At 52.3% G+C, this 16,053-nt stretch overlaps 6 protein-coding genes across 6 annotated transcripts; 3 read left to right on the forward strand and 3 right to left on the reverse strand.

The window, feature by feature from the left end:
- The first annotated feature begins 563 nt into the window (after window positions 1–563).
- Window positions 564–1,565, forward strand: psf3 (DNA replication protein PSF3). The gene is made up of 6 exons (XM_026764300.1): window positions 564–665; window positions 728–796; window positions 853–911; window positions 973–1,162; window positions 1,221–1,329; window positions 1,388–1,565. The coding sequence occupies exons 1-6, from the start codon at window positions 624–626 to the stop codon at window positions 1,453–1,455; spliced, it is 537 nt and encodes a 178-aa protein (XP_026632734.1). The 5' UTR covers window positions 564–623; the 3' UTR covers window positions 1,456–1,565.
- A 1,864-nt stretch (window positions 1,566–3,429) lies between these two features.
- Window positions 3,430–7,129, forward strand: BDQ94DRAFT_177066 (uncharacterized protein). Its single transcript, XM_026772813.1, has 4 exons — window positions 3,430–3,716; window positions 3,812–3,895; window positions 3,948–4,420; window positions 4,480–7,129. The coding sequence occupies exons 1-4, from the start codon at window positions 3,572–3,574 to the stop codon at window positions 6,781–6,783; spliced, it is 3,006 nt and encodes a 1,001-aa protein (XP_026632735.1). The 5' UTR covers window positions 3,430–3,571; the 3' UTR covers window positions 6,784–7,129.
- A 401-nt stretch (window positions 7,130–7,530) lies between these two features.
- BDQ94DRAFT_133532 (uncharacterized protein) lies at window positions 7,531–9,369 on the reverse strand. The gene has a single exon (XM_026764301.1). It carries the CDS (start codon window positions 9,331–9,333, stop codon window positions 7,858–7,860), a length of 1,476 nt encoding a protein of 491 aa, XP_026632736.1. The 5' UTR covers window positions 9,334–9,369; the 3' UTR covers window positions 7,531–7,857.
- Window positions 9,370–9,537: 168 nt separating this feature from the next.
- Window positions 9,538–10,648, reverse strand: sod2 (superoxide dismutase sodB). The gene is made up of 4 exons (XM_026776564.1): window positions 10,434–10,648; window positions 9,962–10,368; window positions 9,838–9,905; window positions 9,538–9,780 (listed from the first exon to the last, which is right to left on the reverse strand). Exons 1-4 carry the CDS (start codon window positions 10,561–10,563, stop codon window positions 9,690–9,692), a joined length of 696 nt encoding a protein of 231 aa, XP_026632737.1. The 5' UTR covers window positions 10,564–10,648; the 3' UTR covers window positions 9,538–9,689.
- Window positions 10,649–10,821: 173 nt separating this feature from the next.
- Window positions 10,822–13,401, forward strand: BDQ94DRAFT_7927 (putative G-patch domain protein (TFIP11)). Its single transcript, XM_026776566.1, has one exon. It carries the CDS (start codon window positions 10,888–10,890, stop codon window positions 13,210–13,212), a length of 2,325 nt encoding a protein of 774 aa, XP_026632738.1. The 5' UTR covers window positions 10,822–10,887; the 3' UTR covers window positions 13,213–13,401.
- Window positions 13,402–13,793: 392 nt separating this feature from the next.
- Window positions 13,794–15,691, reverse strand: BDQ94DRAFT_165398 (glycerol kinase; the record flags this gene model as incomplete). The annotated part of the gene is made up of 4 exons (XM_026770294.1): window positions 13,794–14,075; window positions 14,134–14,300; window positions 14,363–15,357; window positions 15,426–15,691. The coding sequence occupies 4 exons, from the start codon at window positions 15,689–15,691 to the stop codon at window positions 13,794–13,796; spliced, it is 1,710 nt and encodes a 569-aa protein (XP_026632739.1).
- Window positions 15,692–16,053: the final 362 nt, after the last annotated feature.

Genomic DNA, 16,053 nt, shown 5'->3' on the forward strand with positions numbered 1-16,053 from the left:
TAATTCTTATTATCACACTAGTCCTATCCACACCAGCCTCCGCAGACGCCCCAGGACGCCAAATAGCCCTCACTTCTAACATCAGCTATCGCCCCTAAGGACAGAACCGTGCATTCATCGACTTCTTTATCAGCGGCAACATAGACCGTATTACTTTTTTCAAGGCATTAAATTTACCGTATGTCCCAGGACATATTGTTTGGTGGTTAGTTGGAGTTGATTACCAGTGTTTTTGATGAATGCCTTCTGCATGCCTGCAGAACAAGTGAGTGACGTCATCGAACTATCAACCATCTTCTCACTTAGTGCCAACCTAATATACAAGCTCAATCCTCATAAAGATAATAAAAGCACAGTATCAAAATAAAATAGCTCTAGTATTGTAGTCGAGCTCTAAACTCTGTCCCATAGAATAGTACATAGTAGTGTAGTAACCGACTGTAAATATCTCCCCTCCTATTGGCGGGCCGCAAAGTAATGATTTCCGCACGTGACAGCGCGCCATGCGGGACGCGTGCCTCAAGCAAGAAGGACGAGTTTGACGCTCCACCTGAATAAAAAGGCATCGATAACTAGAATTACTATTGATATTCTAGTTATACACAAATAAATTCTCTTCGAAAATGTCGTACTATGACATTGATGCTATCTTGACGGATTCCCAAGTATGTGTTGTGTCAATCCTGGAAAATGAAAATGCATGCATGGCTGATTCCCACCCATCCAGAAACTACCGTGCACATTTGAATTGGACGTACCTGGTCTTGGTATTTTGGAGGGGAATCCGGGGGAAAATGTACTTCTCCCGTCTGAATGGTTGGATGGGAGGTTTGCTAAGTGTAGTCTATCTAGATCAAAGCTGGAACGCGCATTGATTTGCCGTTATGGCTGGGTGAGATGCTTTCTATTGGGTGAGTTATTTTACTTCCACTACTGATAATATCTTGGTGAGGTATCGTCTAACTATCGCAGTGCCCGACTGGGAACCTCTCGACTGGTCACGCTGGATCTCCCCTCAGCACTCTCAGAACGAGTTATGAATGCCTTGAAAGCTGATCCTCGGACGGTGGATCTGCGGTCATTGGCGCCGCATTTTTATAGTCTGAGCGAGAGGATTCTGGAGCTGTTTGAGGAAGAGGAATTGGTGGAGGTTTTGAGTAATGTATGGTGCTTTTGTGAACTGGGGATGTGATTAATGTGGCTAATTGTGATGATGATAGACGTTCAAGAAGCGCTCAGCAGTCATTGCGGACCATGCGCATAATCCGCAGGGTGCTTTAGGGCAGGGAGCGGATTTCTTGCGAGGATTGGATGAGACAGAGAGGCAGCGTATGTTGATCTCTCGTCTGTGTTGTGTGCGTTGCTGATTACTGATGCTTTTGTGTAGTTTTCCGGGTTGCGCATGATAGTGCTAAGGAGACGCGGGTCTGGGCTGGAGAGGCGAAAAAGAAATGATGGTAATGGGTTACTGGTTTAGGTGGAGCGTATGGATTGTTGAAAGGTTGAGCTGTGCTCGCCGTTATGAACATAAACTTTAACAGAAGAATAATTATGAAGTATCAAAATGTGATGACTTAAATATTCATTTCGTATTTAGTAGTTTGCTATAGTCATGGTTGGAGATGTGTACAAATATGATCATAATGGCTGGCATCTGATTCTGAAGGTTAAGTTTGGAACTACTTAATGAATGTCCTGCTAAACCATAAATTGAAACAAGAAGATGAGACAGTTACCCGAAACCTATCATTCGAAAGTTCCGAAAAATTGCTGCGGATAACCCCCCCACGCAGGTGTACTTCGTGCTCCGGAGATATGGAGGAAATCACGAGCGCAATGCCCACCGAGATAAGAATGACTGGAAGGACATGTCAACTCCGACTGGCGGAGTAAGCGCCTACGACCGGCATAACCGAGGGCTTTATTAAGGCCCACGAGCTGGGAGAGCTGGGAAGAAGAGAGAGGGAAAGGGGGAAGGAAAAAAAGAGAAAATCTAATTATGGGTGCCGACACGAGCCATGGGAAGAACGATGGGGCAGCAACTTATCTGTCACGGGGCGATAGAGGACTAAAGCTGAGAGCGATGGGGATGATGAGACGATGATTGCAGACGGACTGGTGTAGCGGGGAGGGGGGAACCACGGGCGGTCGATGGGTCCCTGGAACGTGGGGCAGCCTGAGGAAAAGGAGCGCAAGTGGAAGTGAGAAAGTTGACGGATCAGATTTGGCTGCAGTTCCGGGCGGCTACACTGAGGATTCTAATGGAGCAAATAGATACGGAGTACGGAGTAGATATACTTGATAAGTTTATGAAGAGAGGGGAAGTGGAATCGTGCGATTTTAGCCGATGGAGTGGGGGAGGAGGGCACTGACATTAATGATTCCTGTCCTTAATCTAGTGGTGGTGATTATGTGTATATACTCTGTAACGATGTGTGTGTGTGTGATCAGTTGAGGAATGGAGCAATAGGAGGTTACAGTAGGGATAGCAGTGTGGTAACAAGACCGAAAAAAAAAAAGAGTACGCTTTTCCAACCACCACTTAACCAGCCACCGTAAGTAGCTATTGGGCGGACCTCAAAATCAGGACGAGAAAGGCGATTGGAAGCTTAAGTTCAGGTTCAGCCGGCCCAGCCATCGGAGACCATCCCAGGGAGGGCCACTTGCACCCACTGCACTAAACCAGCCCGGGAGATGGTGGGAAGAGCGACCGGGACCGGGATCCAGTTCCTGACTTGCTGGTGCTCCGCTAAGGCCACTTTAGCCCGGCTTTTAGTGCCCTGCGATCGTTTGTTCCTTGAGCCTATCTCGTTGCTTTCATGCCTTTCCCCTCCCTCTATTCAAGAGCAAGACCAAGACCAAGACCAAGACCATCCAAACTGCCGACCTGCTTGCATTCATCATCACCATCATCATCACGCATTCACTCCGTCCTCAAATTCTTCTTCCCCCCTCACTGGCATTTCGTTGTTCAGTCAACCTTCTTTGTTGCTTGGCAACCTTCCGTCCATACCACAGAAACTTCCCTCCAAATCCAACGCATGCCTGCATGCATACATACCGAGAAACTGAGATCCGGATCGCTCTCACTAATCCCTCCTCCTCCCATGGATGGATGCATGTGTGGAGATCATCTTCCTGTCACTCGGTCCCCTTTCTTGGCTGTGAGGATCCACGATCGACTCGTCACACTTTCTCCTCACACTTTTCTCTTCGCTCCCCTCACGTCTTGACCTTTTTTTCTCGCTTCCTTCTTTGTTCTTCCCGTCCGACTTACACTTCCTCCACCCTCCCCTCCTCGCCGTTCCCACTAGACGCTTGGACGCGCAGTGGGCCTCGTTTCGTCACCAATCGCCCTTCCTAGGCGCGTTTTCTCACCTTCCGCCTGAGACATTGCTTTTTCCTCCTTGCTCTATCGGTCGACTCCCTCCCCGATCCTTCTGAACGAACTTGTGTGTAGTGGATACGATCCTGCGAACCTACTGCAGTCTAACTGGCATCGCGCATCTTGTCAGTTATGCGCATTAGCTAGGCAACTTTGGCCCATCTCACCCGCAGACCCTCACACAATATGGACCGAAATCCCCAGAGACGGAGCACCGTCTCGGTGCAGTCAACTGCCCCTTCTTCCCTGCGCCATTGCTCATTTCCCTCCTCTTCAAACACCTCGCCTCCGACCGATACCGCGTCCCTCAGACCCGAACCGAAGCTGAAGCGTGAGCCATCCACCTTCCTCTCATCCCTTGATTGTCACCCAAGGGATACATGAGACAAACAAAAGACACTGGACTGATTCTTTGTTCCCCTGCAGGCCGGTCTGCTCCCCCAAAGCCTCTTGCCCTCGCCCGGGTCAAGGGAACCGTCGCCATGGACTCTTCGCCGCAAATGAATTCAGGTGCGGATTTCTCCCCGGCTTTGGGCGTGCAGTGGTATTGATCGCTCTACAGAAATGTCGTGGTTGAACGACGCATCACCAATGTCGATGACCCCTAGGACCGCAACCCCAAGAACACCGCAGCGATCTGGAGCCGGTACGCATATGGCATCGCCGCACACTGCACGCAAAAGGGTGCGAGCGCACACGCTGACTGGTGATGGACAAACAGGTACTCCGGAACCTGTCCCCTCATCGCTCGTCAACCCTTCTTCAGCCCTACTCCAAGATCTTCTCAAAGAACAACGCGCGAATCGAGTGCCCAAGGGAACTGCGACGGAGGACGTTGGTCAGGGCGCCCCGCGCACGCCAGAACGATCTCACTCCCGGCCCCAGTCGCGATCTCAATCCCCGGCGCAGTCCCAGTCCCAATCTCGATCTCAATCTCAGGAAGAGGTGGGCTCGGAGAAACAGCGAAAAATTCAGACCGCGCTTTCTTCGGGTCTCAGGCACCCACATGAAATGGGGGTCAGAGAAATGGGCGAGGTAAGTGTCCCTGGGTCATTCGATCTAATCCGCCTGTAAACTGATTGACCAAATGGCAGTACGTGTCCAAAATTAACAAGCAAAACTTCGACTTGAAGCTCGAAATATTTCACCGCGTGCAACAAATGGCCGCTTTGGAGAAGAAACTACAGCGTATGGAGCAATTGGAAGAGGAACTTGGGCGCCTGCGAGGCCTGGAAGACGAGGTTCAGGAACTGAGGGATGCCGAGTCAGACAATCAGCGACTCAGGGAATCTAACGAGCAACTACGACAAGAGGTTGACAAGCGGGACCAAGCAATCACGGAGGCTGTCGATATGATCTGTCTTCTGGAGCATAAAGTGGCCCAGTTGGAAGCTGGTGGACATCCATCAACACCTTCTACCACTCGCGGGTTCGAGGATGACGACCCGGGTGCTACAACTCCCAGGCAGAATACCGCGTTTGCCGCTATTGACATCCCGGAGAGAACATCTTCGAGGCGGGGTACTTCTCTTTCGAAGAAGCATCGGCGGCCATCCTCGGATTCGCGTCAGCTCAAGCAAGCTCCCTCATTCTTGTCCGATGATCACAAGAGCCCCACAACACTGCAGAGCACCTCTATTACTGCCGACGATCGGTCTCGTTCAGCACTGAGTGACATGACAAAATCAGAAAGTCTGCAATCCATGAGTGATTTCCTCGAGCCCGAGTCTCCAAGGCTCAGTGCTCTGAGCGAATGCAGTGAACTGTACCCTCCCGATGAAGAAGCAAGCGATCAGTTGAATATCCCGGTTAAAGAGCGAGACTCATCAGGAGCCTCAGAGGTCCCCAGGGAATCCGAGGATTCCGCCAGTCAGAACCTGATCGAATCTTGGATCCAGCCACAACGTGATGTCTTTCTGGAAGATGTGCCGGAACAGGAGATATTACCCTCTAATCTCCTCAGACAGACGGGTAAACCAAGCTTTGACAGTGATTCATACAATAGCTCGAGCCAGAAAACACGAGTAGATAGCGTGTTCGGGGGTTCGAGGTTACCCCCTACTCCAGACACCATGAGTACGGCGTACGCCACTGGACCCAATCAGTCGAACGGCAGCATCGTTGCGGAGAAGAGTCTTGTTGATCAAGCTATGACGGCCGGACACGGTCGTCCGCGTTCTGCAGGGGCACTTACAACAAGGCGTAACTCCACTAACAGTGCAGCGGTTGGTAGCGTGGACATGAATGTTAGTGATGCCACACTGCATCGACCTGGTACTGCCGAGGAAGAAGAATCGCCTACCTTCTTTCCCTTGAACAGCCTCACATCGCGGGATAAAAGGGTATATTGCCCTGAGACCCTCGACAAGAATAGCCTTGGGCACATTGGTCAGAGTGCATTTATCAACGGAGAAGGCCTTGACAGGGTCCTTTCAAAGCTCGATAATAGCTATTATGGGTCGCTGGCGCATGAGGAATCCGACAGCTCATTGTCTTCTTCGCCTCCTTTGACACCCCAAGATTGGGTCGAGGCCGCTAAGCCGGATGCCAAACGCCGACGGGAGAAGTCTGGTCTGATGCCTGTTGCCCCTAAATCGATAAATCCCCGACCTCAGGACATGCGAATCCCCCGCCAGTCTTCTTTCCGTGGTCGTCGACACAGTATCGATTCCACCATCAGGGACTCTGATGTTCCCATGATCCCCACGTTGGATATACAGTCGCTCGAGTCTGGCTTGCAGCCTGGGCCCGACCTAGATCGTCGGATGATCGGACGCAAGATTAGCATCCGGCCTCCTTTCTTTGCGCGTTCGGCACCCCCTCGTCGTCTCCAGCCATCCTTGATGTTCGAAGGTTCGGATTCGGACGATGGAGCTCCTGCTCCCATCATTCGTAAGGCACGTGATGACATTCCAACCAAACCACCCAGGGCGATTTCCAAAGCCGAAAGCCATGGCTCTGGTTTCTCTGCGTCTGTACCAGTTCCTGCCAACGCCAAGCGCGAAGATAGTCATCGGACATTGCCACACTCCTTTACCGAATCCGGCTTCATGAACAATGCAGTGACCAAACCCCCGCCGCCCGACCCTAAAGACCACAAGCGACGCAGTTCCCTTGGGATCTTCAGCTGGGTGAAAGGAGCTAGCGGGCTTGGGAAGAAGCCTGAACCAGAGCCTCCGGTCAAGTCTAGCGCGCCCAGTACTGCCTTGGTCAAGAGCAGAGCCTCTCGGGCAACCCCAGAGTCTGGAAAGAGTGCATCCGACTCCGGTAGAACAATCGAGATGGGCGCAATGAACGTTGCCATTGATGACATTGCCTCTAAATCCAAACATCCAACCCACGACGAAGAAACGGGCCGGCGGCCAAGATACATGGACCGACGGGCCCGTCGTGGCTGAACTAGCAGCTGCATCTTCCCGTTTACGAATTTCTTTCTTTATCTCTATCTGGTTTCCTTTCCATCTTTTCCCGGGACTGTTTATGATCTATCACGATACCCCATGAGTTACATGTCTGATGACACGGATTTGTACCAGTATTGCATGCGCAGCAGAGAGTATACCGCGTTTATGACTTTTTCATTTATGGGCCATTAGAGGTGGTTGCTAATTCTTTGTTGCGTGCTATACACATGGTATCTGGCTGGCACACGATATCATTTTGTGCTTGTTTGGTGATTTTATCAATACTTGACATTACTATCATTCATTTTACTTTGAAATTCAAGCAACGGTTCATACCAACTAGTACACCGTTCCTTCCATAATATATAATCCAATGAACAATAGAACAAACCTAAGCTACAGTAAAGAACTTACATTCCTACGAACCACCACAACACCCATACAGATAGAAGGCGAGTCCAAAACATGTGATCCAGTGGAACAACATGTCATTGCACTTGCCACCAACAATAACAGGCAGAGTATACTACCCACTCGAGCATGGCATTCAATTGTATCAGAAAAAGGACGGCATTGAGGTATAGTCCATCTCGTCATACAGTGATTGAGCATTTACCAGCCAGTGTGGATGGAATACTAGTAAGTCGTATCTAGTAAAGACCGCTTACTGAGATGTGGGAGGGACGTTTCCTACTCCTAGATAGTTAATCTTAATACATGTCTTTTCTAGTAAGTAGTAAGATGCGATGATCTGTAATCGAATAAGAAGATGTAGATCTAGATAGATTGATGTATGATTCCCAACTACTTTTAGTAGTCAGTAAAACAGACACCGTTTTATAATAATGCAACAAGATGGTAGAGTACTCCTTACACGCCTGTCCTGTCCTGTCCTGTCCTGCCTATTCCAGCCTACCCTAGCCTGCGTGTGTCAATCTATATAATGCCATGTGAGTAGTAAAAGTAGTACGTTATCCGCCATACCCAATGCAATCCGCAAACCTAACCACATGAAAAAAATTCCCGTACACGATACCCAAAACTCCAGAATTTTGAGGAGGGGAAAAATCAATACCACCCCGTCCCATCCTCACCCCTTTTCTTCCCCTTCGGATTCATCGATATAATCCTCTGCCCAGGTAACGTATCATCCGTAATCGAAGATTCGAAAATCCCCGAAATAGACCGCTTCCCCAGCATCTGAAACGAATCATACCCCTCCAGCAACCCATTACACGCTGCCCATTCCCTCGACAGCCGCGGCGACGTCCCATCGCCCAGATCACACCACCGCGTAACCACAATCGCATGTCGGAAGTGCAGCGCGCGTGGGTCCGCGCGATCCTCGGTTAACTTGATCTCGACGAGATATTCAGACGGACACTCCGGACAGCGGCGCATGGGGCGACATTTCCCGCATAGAGTGGCAATTGAGTAAGGGTTATGGATGCGCCGCGCCATGATATCCTTGGCGCGGTGTTCGAGGCCCTGTAGGGCAGAGGTGTCGCGGGGTGCGGGGACATGAGTGAGGGCACATTTGCACACGTTCATGAGTTCGCCGTCGCGCCAGTGCGCGCACGCGGAGAAGTACGGCCAGTAGTCTTCGCGGGAGTAGAGGAGAAGACGTTGTGAGCTGGGGGGAAGGTCTGGGTCTGCGAAGCGGGTGCTGATGACCCGCATTAGCAGGTGGCCTTTGTGGATGTGGAAGCGGGTGTGGTGGGACCAGTCGTCGCGGCGCCAGCGGCGGGAGAGGGATTCCGGGGCGAGGCCGTAAGAAGGGGAGAATTTGTGGGCGCGCATGACGAGTTGGACGAAGCTGAAGGGGAGGGTGCGGCCGTGGGTGATGCGGTGACGAGGGGGCGGGAGGAGGGTGTTGCGCATGTTGGGGCAGTTGAAGAGAGGATTGATGACATGGGCGGGTTGAAGTTTCTCATGGCCCTCTTGGGTGCGACGGTGGTAGCGGGCGCATGGAAAGCAGAGGAGATGATGGGGGAGGTAGCAATCTTGGGAGACGAGGAAGTCGGAGCGGTATTCGCGGTTGGAAGGGTGGTTGAGGGCTTGCCAGGGTTGGAGCGGGGCGAGCTTGGAACGGAGGGTTTTGCTGGCGAAGGCGAGACTGGCTTGGTCTGCGAGCGTGAGATAGGAGCAAATCTCTTCCCAGAGGATCGGGGGGAGACTGGCGATTACGGGCTCGCCAGGAGGACGGTTGTCGAACTCGGCGCGGTTGGCGTAAGGGTCTGAGGGATCGAGATCCTGGACGCCGATGGCGTGCAGGAGTTCGGTGTGATCGCGGCTTTCACCGAGCTGGGTGTCTTTGTTGGCGTTGAGTTCTCGGTATTTGAGGCGATGTGCCTCCAATGGCGCCAGGGAGGGCAGCGGAGGGACATCTTCGCTGGTAGTGCTGGGCCGCTTGAAGCCGGCTCGGAGGTCTGGAGTGGATGCGCTGTAGCCCTTGCGCAAGACTTGCCGGGATTTCTTGGGCCGGAGAGCGTTGGCGAAGAAGGCCCGGAAGCCGCGCCTTTCTCCCGGACTGTCATCAGACATGGGGGAGAATGGAGTAAGAAGCGGAGGAGATGGGAGGACAAAAAGAAGATAAAGATGAAGATGAAGCCGGCGATGCAGCGAATGTGAAACATGATCGGCGCTGTATTACGTTTACCGGATGTTACGGAGCTGCCATCCGCCACCTGCCGAGCTTCAGCCACTGTGGCTGATGAGGAACAAGGGTCTATTTGTTTACGGAGAGGATAAAAAGAAGAGAAGAGTGCCATTAATACGGAATTTGCATTAGGGCATCGGGTTGAGCCTGATTAGTTCCAAATCCATAGTACACATAATACGCAGATCCACAATCGCTAATCAAGCCGCGTCAATATACAGTTCATATCATAAGGAAAGCTTTACGCGGAGAAGCGCTTCTCCACGGCCTTCCAGTTGATGACCTCCCAGATGGCCTTGAAGTACTCGGCCTTGCGGTTCTGGTATTGGAGGCTAGATAGACAATATTAGCTCCTGATAATTTCAACGGGTTGGGTCAGGTGCACTTACTAGTAGGCATGCTCCCAGGCGTCAATACCCAGCAGGGGCTGGAACTGACCGACAACGGGGTCCTGGTTCTGTGAAATTGTTAGCCAACTCGAATACTTTCTTCGCATGCATGGCGCATCCTTACGGAGTAGGCCTTGATGCCAATGTGACCGGTCTGCTTGTCCTTGACGAGCCAGGCCCAGCCGCTACCCTGGATAGCAGCAAGAGCAGCGTTCATCTTGTTCTGGAACTCCTCCAGGCTGCCGAAGGTGTCGTTGATGGCAGTCGACAGGGCACCGGACGGGGGCTCACCACCGCCAGCGCTCTTGGGAGCAAGGTTCTCCCAGAAGAGGGTGTGGTTCAGGTGACCACCACCGTGGAAATTGATCAGGGGCTTGAGGGCAATCTGGGCCGCAATGTCGTTCTTGTGCTGGGCCTCCTGGAGCTGCTCAATGGCAGTGTTGTAGCTGTTGACGTAGGTCTGGTGGTGGTTCTTGTGGTGAAGCTCCATGATCTTGCCGGAGATGGAGGGCTCGAGAGCGCCATAGTCGTCTACAGGGAGTCAGTTCGGTGACTTCAAGATTTATGCGTCTCGAGAATGGCAGCTGGATGCATACAGGACAGGTCAGGGAGAGTAGCCTTGCCGCGGGCAAAGGTCAAGCCCGCCATGCCGGCAGTTCTGGGAGTAGCCGAAGCTCCGGCGCGCAGGGCCGTACGGGCAGAGGTGCGGACGAGGGAAGCAGCCATTGTGAGCGATAATTAGAACAGAGCAAGATGCACTATTACTATAGACCCGGGGGTGTTTAGAGGGATGAGAGGAGAGTTGCTGAAGGGAAAAAGGAAGAAGAAGGAAGAAGGAGAGATGAAGAAGTTCAACGTCATAACGGCTTGTTTCTTCGGAGGGCGCATTTCCCCGCGCCGAAGTTTCCCGGCATTTGGATCCACCATCTTTTAGCTTCATCCATTCATACTCAATCAGGATCTCCGTCATGCTGCCGGGCTTTCTCTCGACTTCCTCGCCGTGAATCTCGATTCCTTCCTTTGTGTTGCCTTTTGTCCTCAAGCCCGGCCATGGAGTCCCCCTCGTCCTCGCCATACGCCGGCCAGAAACGCAAAATCGCCGACATGAGCTCCGATGAAGAGGAAGAAGAAGATTACCGCCCAACCATGGGCTTTCGCGGTTTTGCTCGCGCGTCGTCTCGCTCTGAGTCGCCTCCTTCTCACGGCGGGCTGGGAAGCTCTCGTCGCAATCCCCGGAACAACACCGCGCAGTCAGCGATGAAAGGCGGAGGCAACAATGCTGGCAAAGGAATGTCCGGAGGCAACTCCTTCGCCGCGCGCATGATGGCCAAGATGGGTTACGTCGAGGGACAGGGTTTGGGTTCTTCCTGTCAAGGTATCGTCAACCCGATCGAGGCCCAGGCTCGTCCTACAGGTGCCGGTCTGGGTGCGGTCCGTGAGAAGACAAAGCAAGCGCGAGAAGAGGAAAAGCGGGCAGCAGCTCTCCGGGGCGAGTCCGTCGAGGATAGCTCAGATGAAGAGCGCAAGAGGCGACGGAAAAAGAAGGAGGAGCGTAAACGAGAGGGCCGGAGCGGGACAGGGACACCAGTGGCTCGCGCGAAGCCCCAGTTCCGAACTGCGCGCGAGATGGAAAAGGATATGGAGGGCTTGGAAGTTCCGAACGTGCTGAAGTCGCTGATCGATGCGACTGGGAAGGACCAGAAGGTGCTCACGTCTACAGCTGGTCTGATGACGCCGCAAACATTCGTTACTCAAGGCGAGGGAGAAGCCTGGAAAATCGCGCAACGTGCTCGGAACGACCTAGAGGCGTTTGCAGACGAGTGGAAGGGTCTGACAGAGCGGAAAAAGTACATCGAGCTAGAGGAAGCCCAGGTCGTGGAACAACTTGATACAAATCAGCTCAAGGTCGACCAGCTGTCTGAGCTCGTCACAGCCATCGGGCAACTAGAGATCTTCCAGAAGGAAGACACTCGAGCAAAGTTCGACGAAATCACCGATAAGCTGGAGTCCATGGAGATCAAGTACCGCAGCGAGATTGATGAATACCGACTGCCAGAAACGGCCGTCGCAGCCATCCATCCTCTTTTCCGCCAAGCGATGGAAGAATGGGAGCCTCTCAGGGACCCGACGTTCCTCGTATCCAACCTCCGTCGTCTCCAGCCCCTACTCCTTCGAAAGGCCAACAACGAGCACACCCAGCGACAATCCACCTCCCCCTACGAGACCATGATCTACACCTTATGGCTGCCCCGCGTGCGCTCCGCCCTCCTCAACGACTGGGACGTATACGAGCCCGCCCCAGCAACCTCCCTCATAGTCGCCTGGAAAGAGCTCCTCCCCCCCTTCGTCTACACCAACGTCCTCGACCAACTCGTCGTACCAAAGCTCTCCAACGGTCTGAAAGAATGGAAACCCCGAAGCAGCAGCCGCCGTCACCACAACTCATCCTCCAACAGTTCCCGCTTCCCCTGGTGGCTCTTCACCTGGCTCCAATACCTCGACGAGCGGCACACCAACCCCAAGCAACCCACGGGCCTACTCTCCGACGCGAAGCGCAAATTCCGCGTCGTCCTCGACAGCTGGGACCTCAACAAGGGGCTAATTAACGGCATCGAACTCTGGCGCGACGCCCTAGGCTCCGAATTCGACATCTGTCTCCGCAACCACCTCCTCCCCCGCCTAGGCCGCCACCTTCGCGAAGACTTCGAAGTCAACCCGCAAGACCAAGACCTCACGGCCCTCGAAAACGTCCTGAAATGGAAAGTCTTCTTCAAACCCAACGTCATGGGTCTTCTCCTCGTCGCCGAATTTTTCCCCAAATGGCACAACATCCTCTACATCTGGCTCACCAACGACCCCAACTACGAAGAAGTCGCCGAATGGTTCACCTGGTGGCGCACCCAAATCCCCACCGATATCAACGACCTCACTATCGTCGATGATGAATGGAACAAGGGCCTCCAAACTATAGACCTCGCCTCCCAACTCGGCGACCGTGCCGCTGCTGAACTTCCTCCTCCTTCATCTACCACCGAACACCCCTCAACAACCAAACCCGCCGCCACGACAACAGCGGCAGAACAAGAAAAACAACAACAACAATCCCGCAAACCCAAAATCATCGAAGAAGTCGCCTTCAAAGATATTCTTGAATCCTGGTGCATGGAACAAGGCCTCATCATGCTGCCGTTGCGTGAAGCGCATCCGCAAAACGGTCAGCCTTTGTTCCGCATTACGGCTAGCGCGACGGGTAAGGGAGGTGTTGTGGCGTTCGTGCAGGGCGATGTGGTCTGGGTGCAGAATAAGAAGGCTAAGGAGATGTGGGAGCCTATGGGGTTGGAGGATCAGTTGGTGGAGAGGGCGGAGGGGAGGTAGATAGATACTTGCCCTTAACACTGATTATATACATTATTTTCTACTATGCTGGGTTATGGTTTGGATCAGAGGTGTCTTTTATTTATTGCTATTGTTTTTGTGGGTTAGTTGTGATACCATACCATACATACAGATCACTATGAATCTTATGCTTCATGTTGGGGCAGGTCAACTTCAATATTTTTATACTCTTTTACTGGACTGTAGAAGTCGAGTGTGATGCCGATGTATCTATGTTCTTCATCTAGTAGTTTCGAATAGGTAATTGTAGCTACATCTAATGTTCAGTACTATGTTCATCATCAGACGTCATTCCCATTATATCTATCTGAAAGAAATATCAATGACATGAATATGTATAAGGTAAGTACCGTGCAGCTATATATACCGATAATGTACCTGATGCGGAATCCAGGTATCCCCAGAGAAATTGAACCTGTGCCAGGCCGAACCCCGGACCCTAGTAGCCATGCCGTAACCCCGAGTGCAAAGCAATGAGAAAATCAAGACGCTAAATCGCTGAATCAAATGTTTAAAAAGACACAAAGCCACCGTTCTATGACGCGGGATTAAGAAGGATACTATGCACCGTTCTGTCCTTCTTCTTCTTCTTCCGACTCGTTCGTGTCGAGCCAGCCACGCGACATCTCGACGGCTTTGCTCCATTGACGGTACATCTTCTTGCTCTGCACTGGAGAGGCATGGGGAAGGAAGGTAGTGCGGTTGGCCCGGTTCATGTCCTTGAGCTCGCTGAAATCCTTCCAGATGTTGACTGCAAAGCCAGCTGCGATCGCGGCTCCCAGCGCCGTCGTCTCGTGCATGGCCGGGCGTTCAACGGGAATCTGAATGATATCGGCTTGAGTCTAAGAAGGGGGATTAGTTTCCGCTCGTCAAGTGACAAGAGTCATGTGAGTAACCTACCTGCATGCAAATATCGGAATTGCTCATACCGCCATCGACGGCCAATTCCGACAATTTGTGACCACTGTCCATCTCCATGGCATCCAAGATGGCCTTGGTCTGGAAGCAGGCCGCTTCCATGGTGGCTCGTGCAATGTGTCCACGCTGGGTGTGCTGGGTGATACCAACTGAGATAGAGTCAGTAAAGATCTTTCTCCCACAAATGGTAAAGAAAGCGTGGTGAACTTACAGATGGTTCCCTTGGCATCATCAATCCAGTAGGGTGCGAACAGACCACTGAAGGCCGTCACGAAGACACAGCCGCCACTGTCGGGGACGGTCGCAGCGACCTCACTGACTTTGCGGGAATCACGGAAGAAACCCATGTTGTTCATCAGGAAAGAGATACCACTTCCAGCAACAGCGACACTGCCCTCCAAGGCATACACTGGCTTGCGGTGCTTGCCCAGCTGGAAGCCCACGGTGCCAAGCAAGCCATGCTTGGAGATAACTGGCTTCTCACCAACGTTGTAGAGAAGGAAACAGCCCGTGCCATAGGTGTTCTTCGCAGATCCAGGCGTGAAGGCACAGTGACCGACCAAGGCTGCAGACTGATCTCCGAGACAGCTTGTGATAGGAATGCCCTCAAGCGGGCCGTCTCTAACCCATCCGTAGCCCTCCGGGTCAGACGAAGGGAGAATCTTCGGCAGTCTAATCTTGTTCCGATCAATTTCGAAGAATTTCAACAACTTATCATCGTAATCAAGCGTTTCGAGGTTCATGAACATGGTTCGTGAGGCGTTGGTGACGTCAGTCACCAGCCGGCCGCCCTCCGGGCCACCGTTCAGGTTATATATCAGCCAGGTGTCGATGGTACCAAAAGCAAGGCGGCCCTCATCATATGCCCTCTTAACCTCGGGGAGGTTGCGGAGCATCCACATGAGGGTGATGGAGGAAGGGTAGGTCGATAGGGGAAGGCCGCAAATGTTTGACAGCTCATCCGCACCCTCCTTTGTCTTGAGTTCTCGAACCAGCCCAGTGGTTCTGGTATCTGGCCACGCGATTGCGTGGTGTAGAGGCTCGCCAGTCTCCCAATCCCAGCACACGGTTGTCTCACGTTGACTGGTAATACCAATAGCCTCGATATCGTCCCGGGAGTGGCCGAGTGCGAGGAAGGTCTTCATAGCCTCTTCAATGCAGGTGTATACGGAATCGACAAGTTCGAAGGGGTCTTGTTCGTGCCATCTAAGAAGTAGCGAATAGACATAAGCGTGATGAAGACGGACTAGGTGGAACGCTCGTAAAAGACTTACCCTGATTTCTCGTGGATTTGGCGGAATTCCATCTGGTACTTGGCCACAGGAACACCAGTGCAGTCGAAGATGATGAAACGGGAGCTGGTGGTACCAGTGTCAATGGCACCGATAAAGCGATCCTTCATACTGTGACGGTTTTCGTTGGGTTGTAAGAGGGAGCGATTGCCATCATGCGACTGGTAGGCGTGAATATCCATGAAAGGCTGGGGTTCTTCCTGTTCGACGGCGGAGTCCAGGTCGGCCATATCGAAAGGATTCCTCATTTTGGAGGTAGTAATTGGTGGCGTTCTGGTCTTCTTGGTGGGGGGGTTGAGAGGATCGGGAAGACTGATAGAGTCAAAAGTGATGGTGGGTGATTTCTGCATTTGTGCGATGGGAGGGGCTTTTGAGGCTCCGACTTCTGATTTCCTAAAGAGGGAGGATAGAAGTGACCAGGAAGGCAGAGCCTGAAAAAGGGAAGAACCGATTGGAGAAATCGTGGCGGTATTGAAATAGAAAGGAGGAGGAAAACAGGATTACGTCCCAAGTCCGATACTTAAAAGACGGACGAGAGGGGAATAGTAGGTAAGGCTGGAACTACGAAAAGAGAAGGCCCGGTGGCGGCAGTTGCAGCAGGCCAGTAGTA

The sequence above is a fragment of the Aspergillus welwitschiae genome (genome assembly GCF_003344945.1).
Source record: "Aspergillus welwitschiae strain CBS 139.54b unplaced genomic scaffold BDQ94scaffold_1, whole genome shotgun sequence".
In the NCBI taxonomy this organism is placed as follows: domain Eukaryota; kingdom Fungi; phylum Ascomycota; class Eurotiomycetes; order Eurotiales; family Aspergillaceae; genus Aspergillus; species Aspergillus welwitschiae.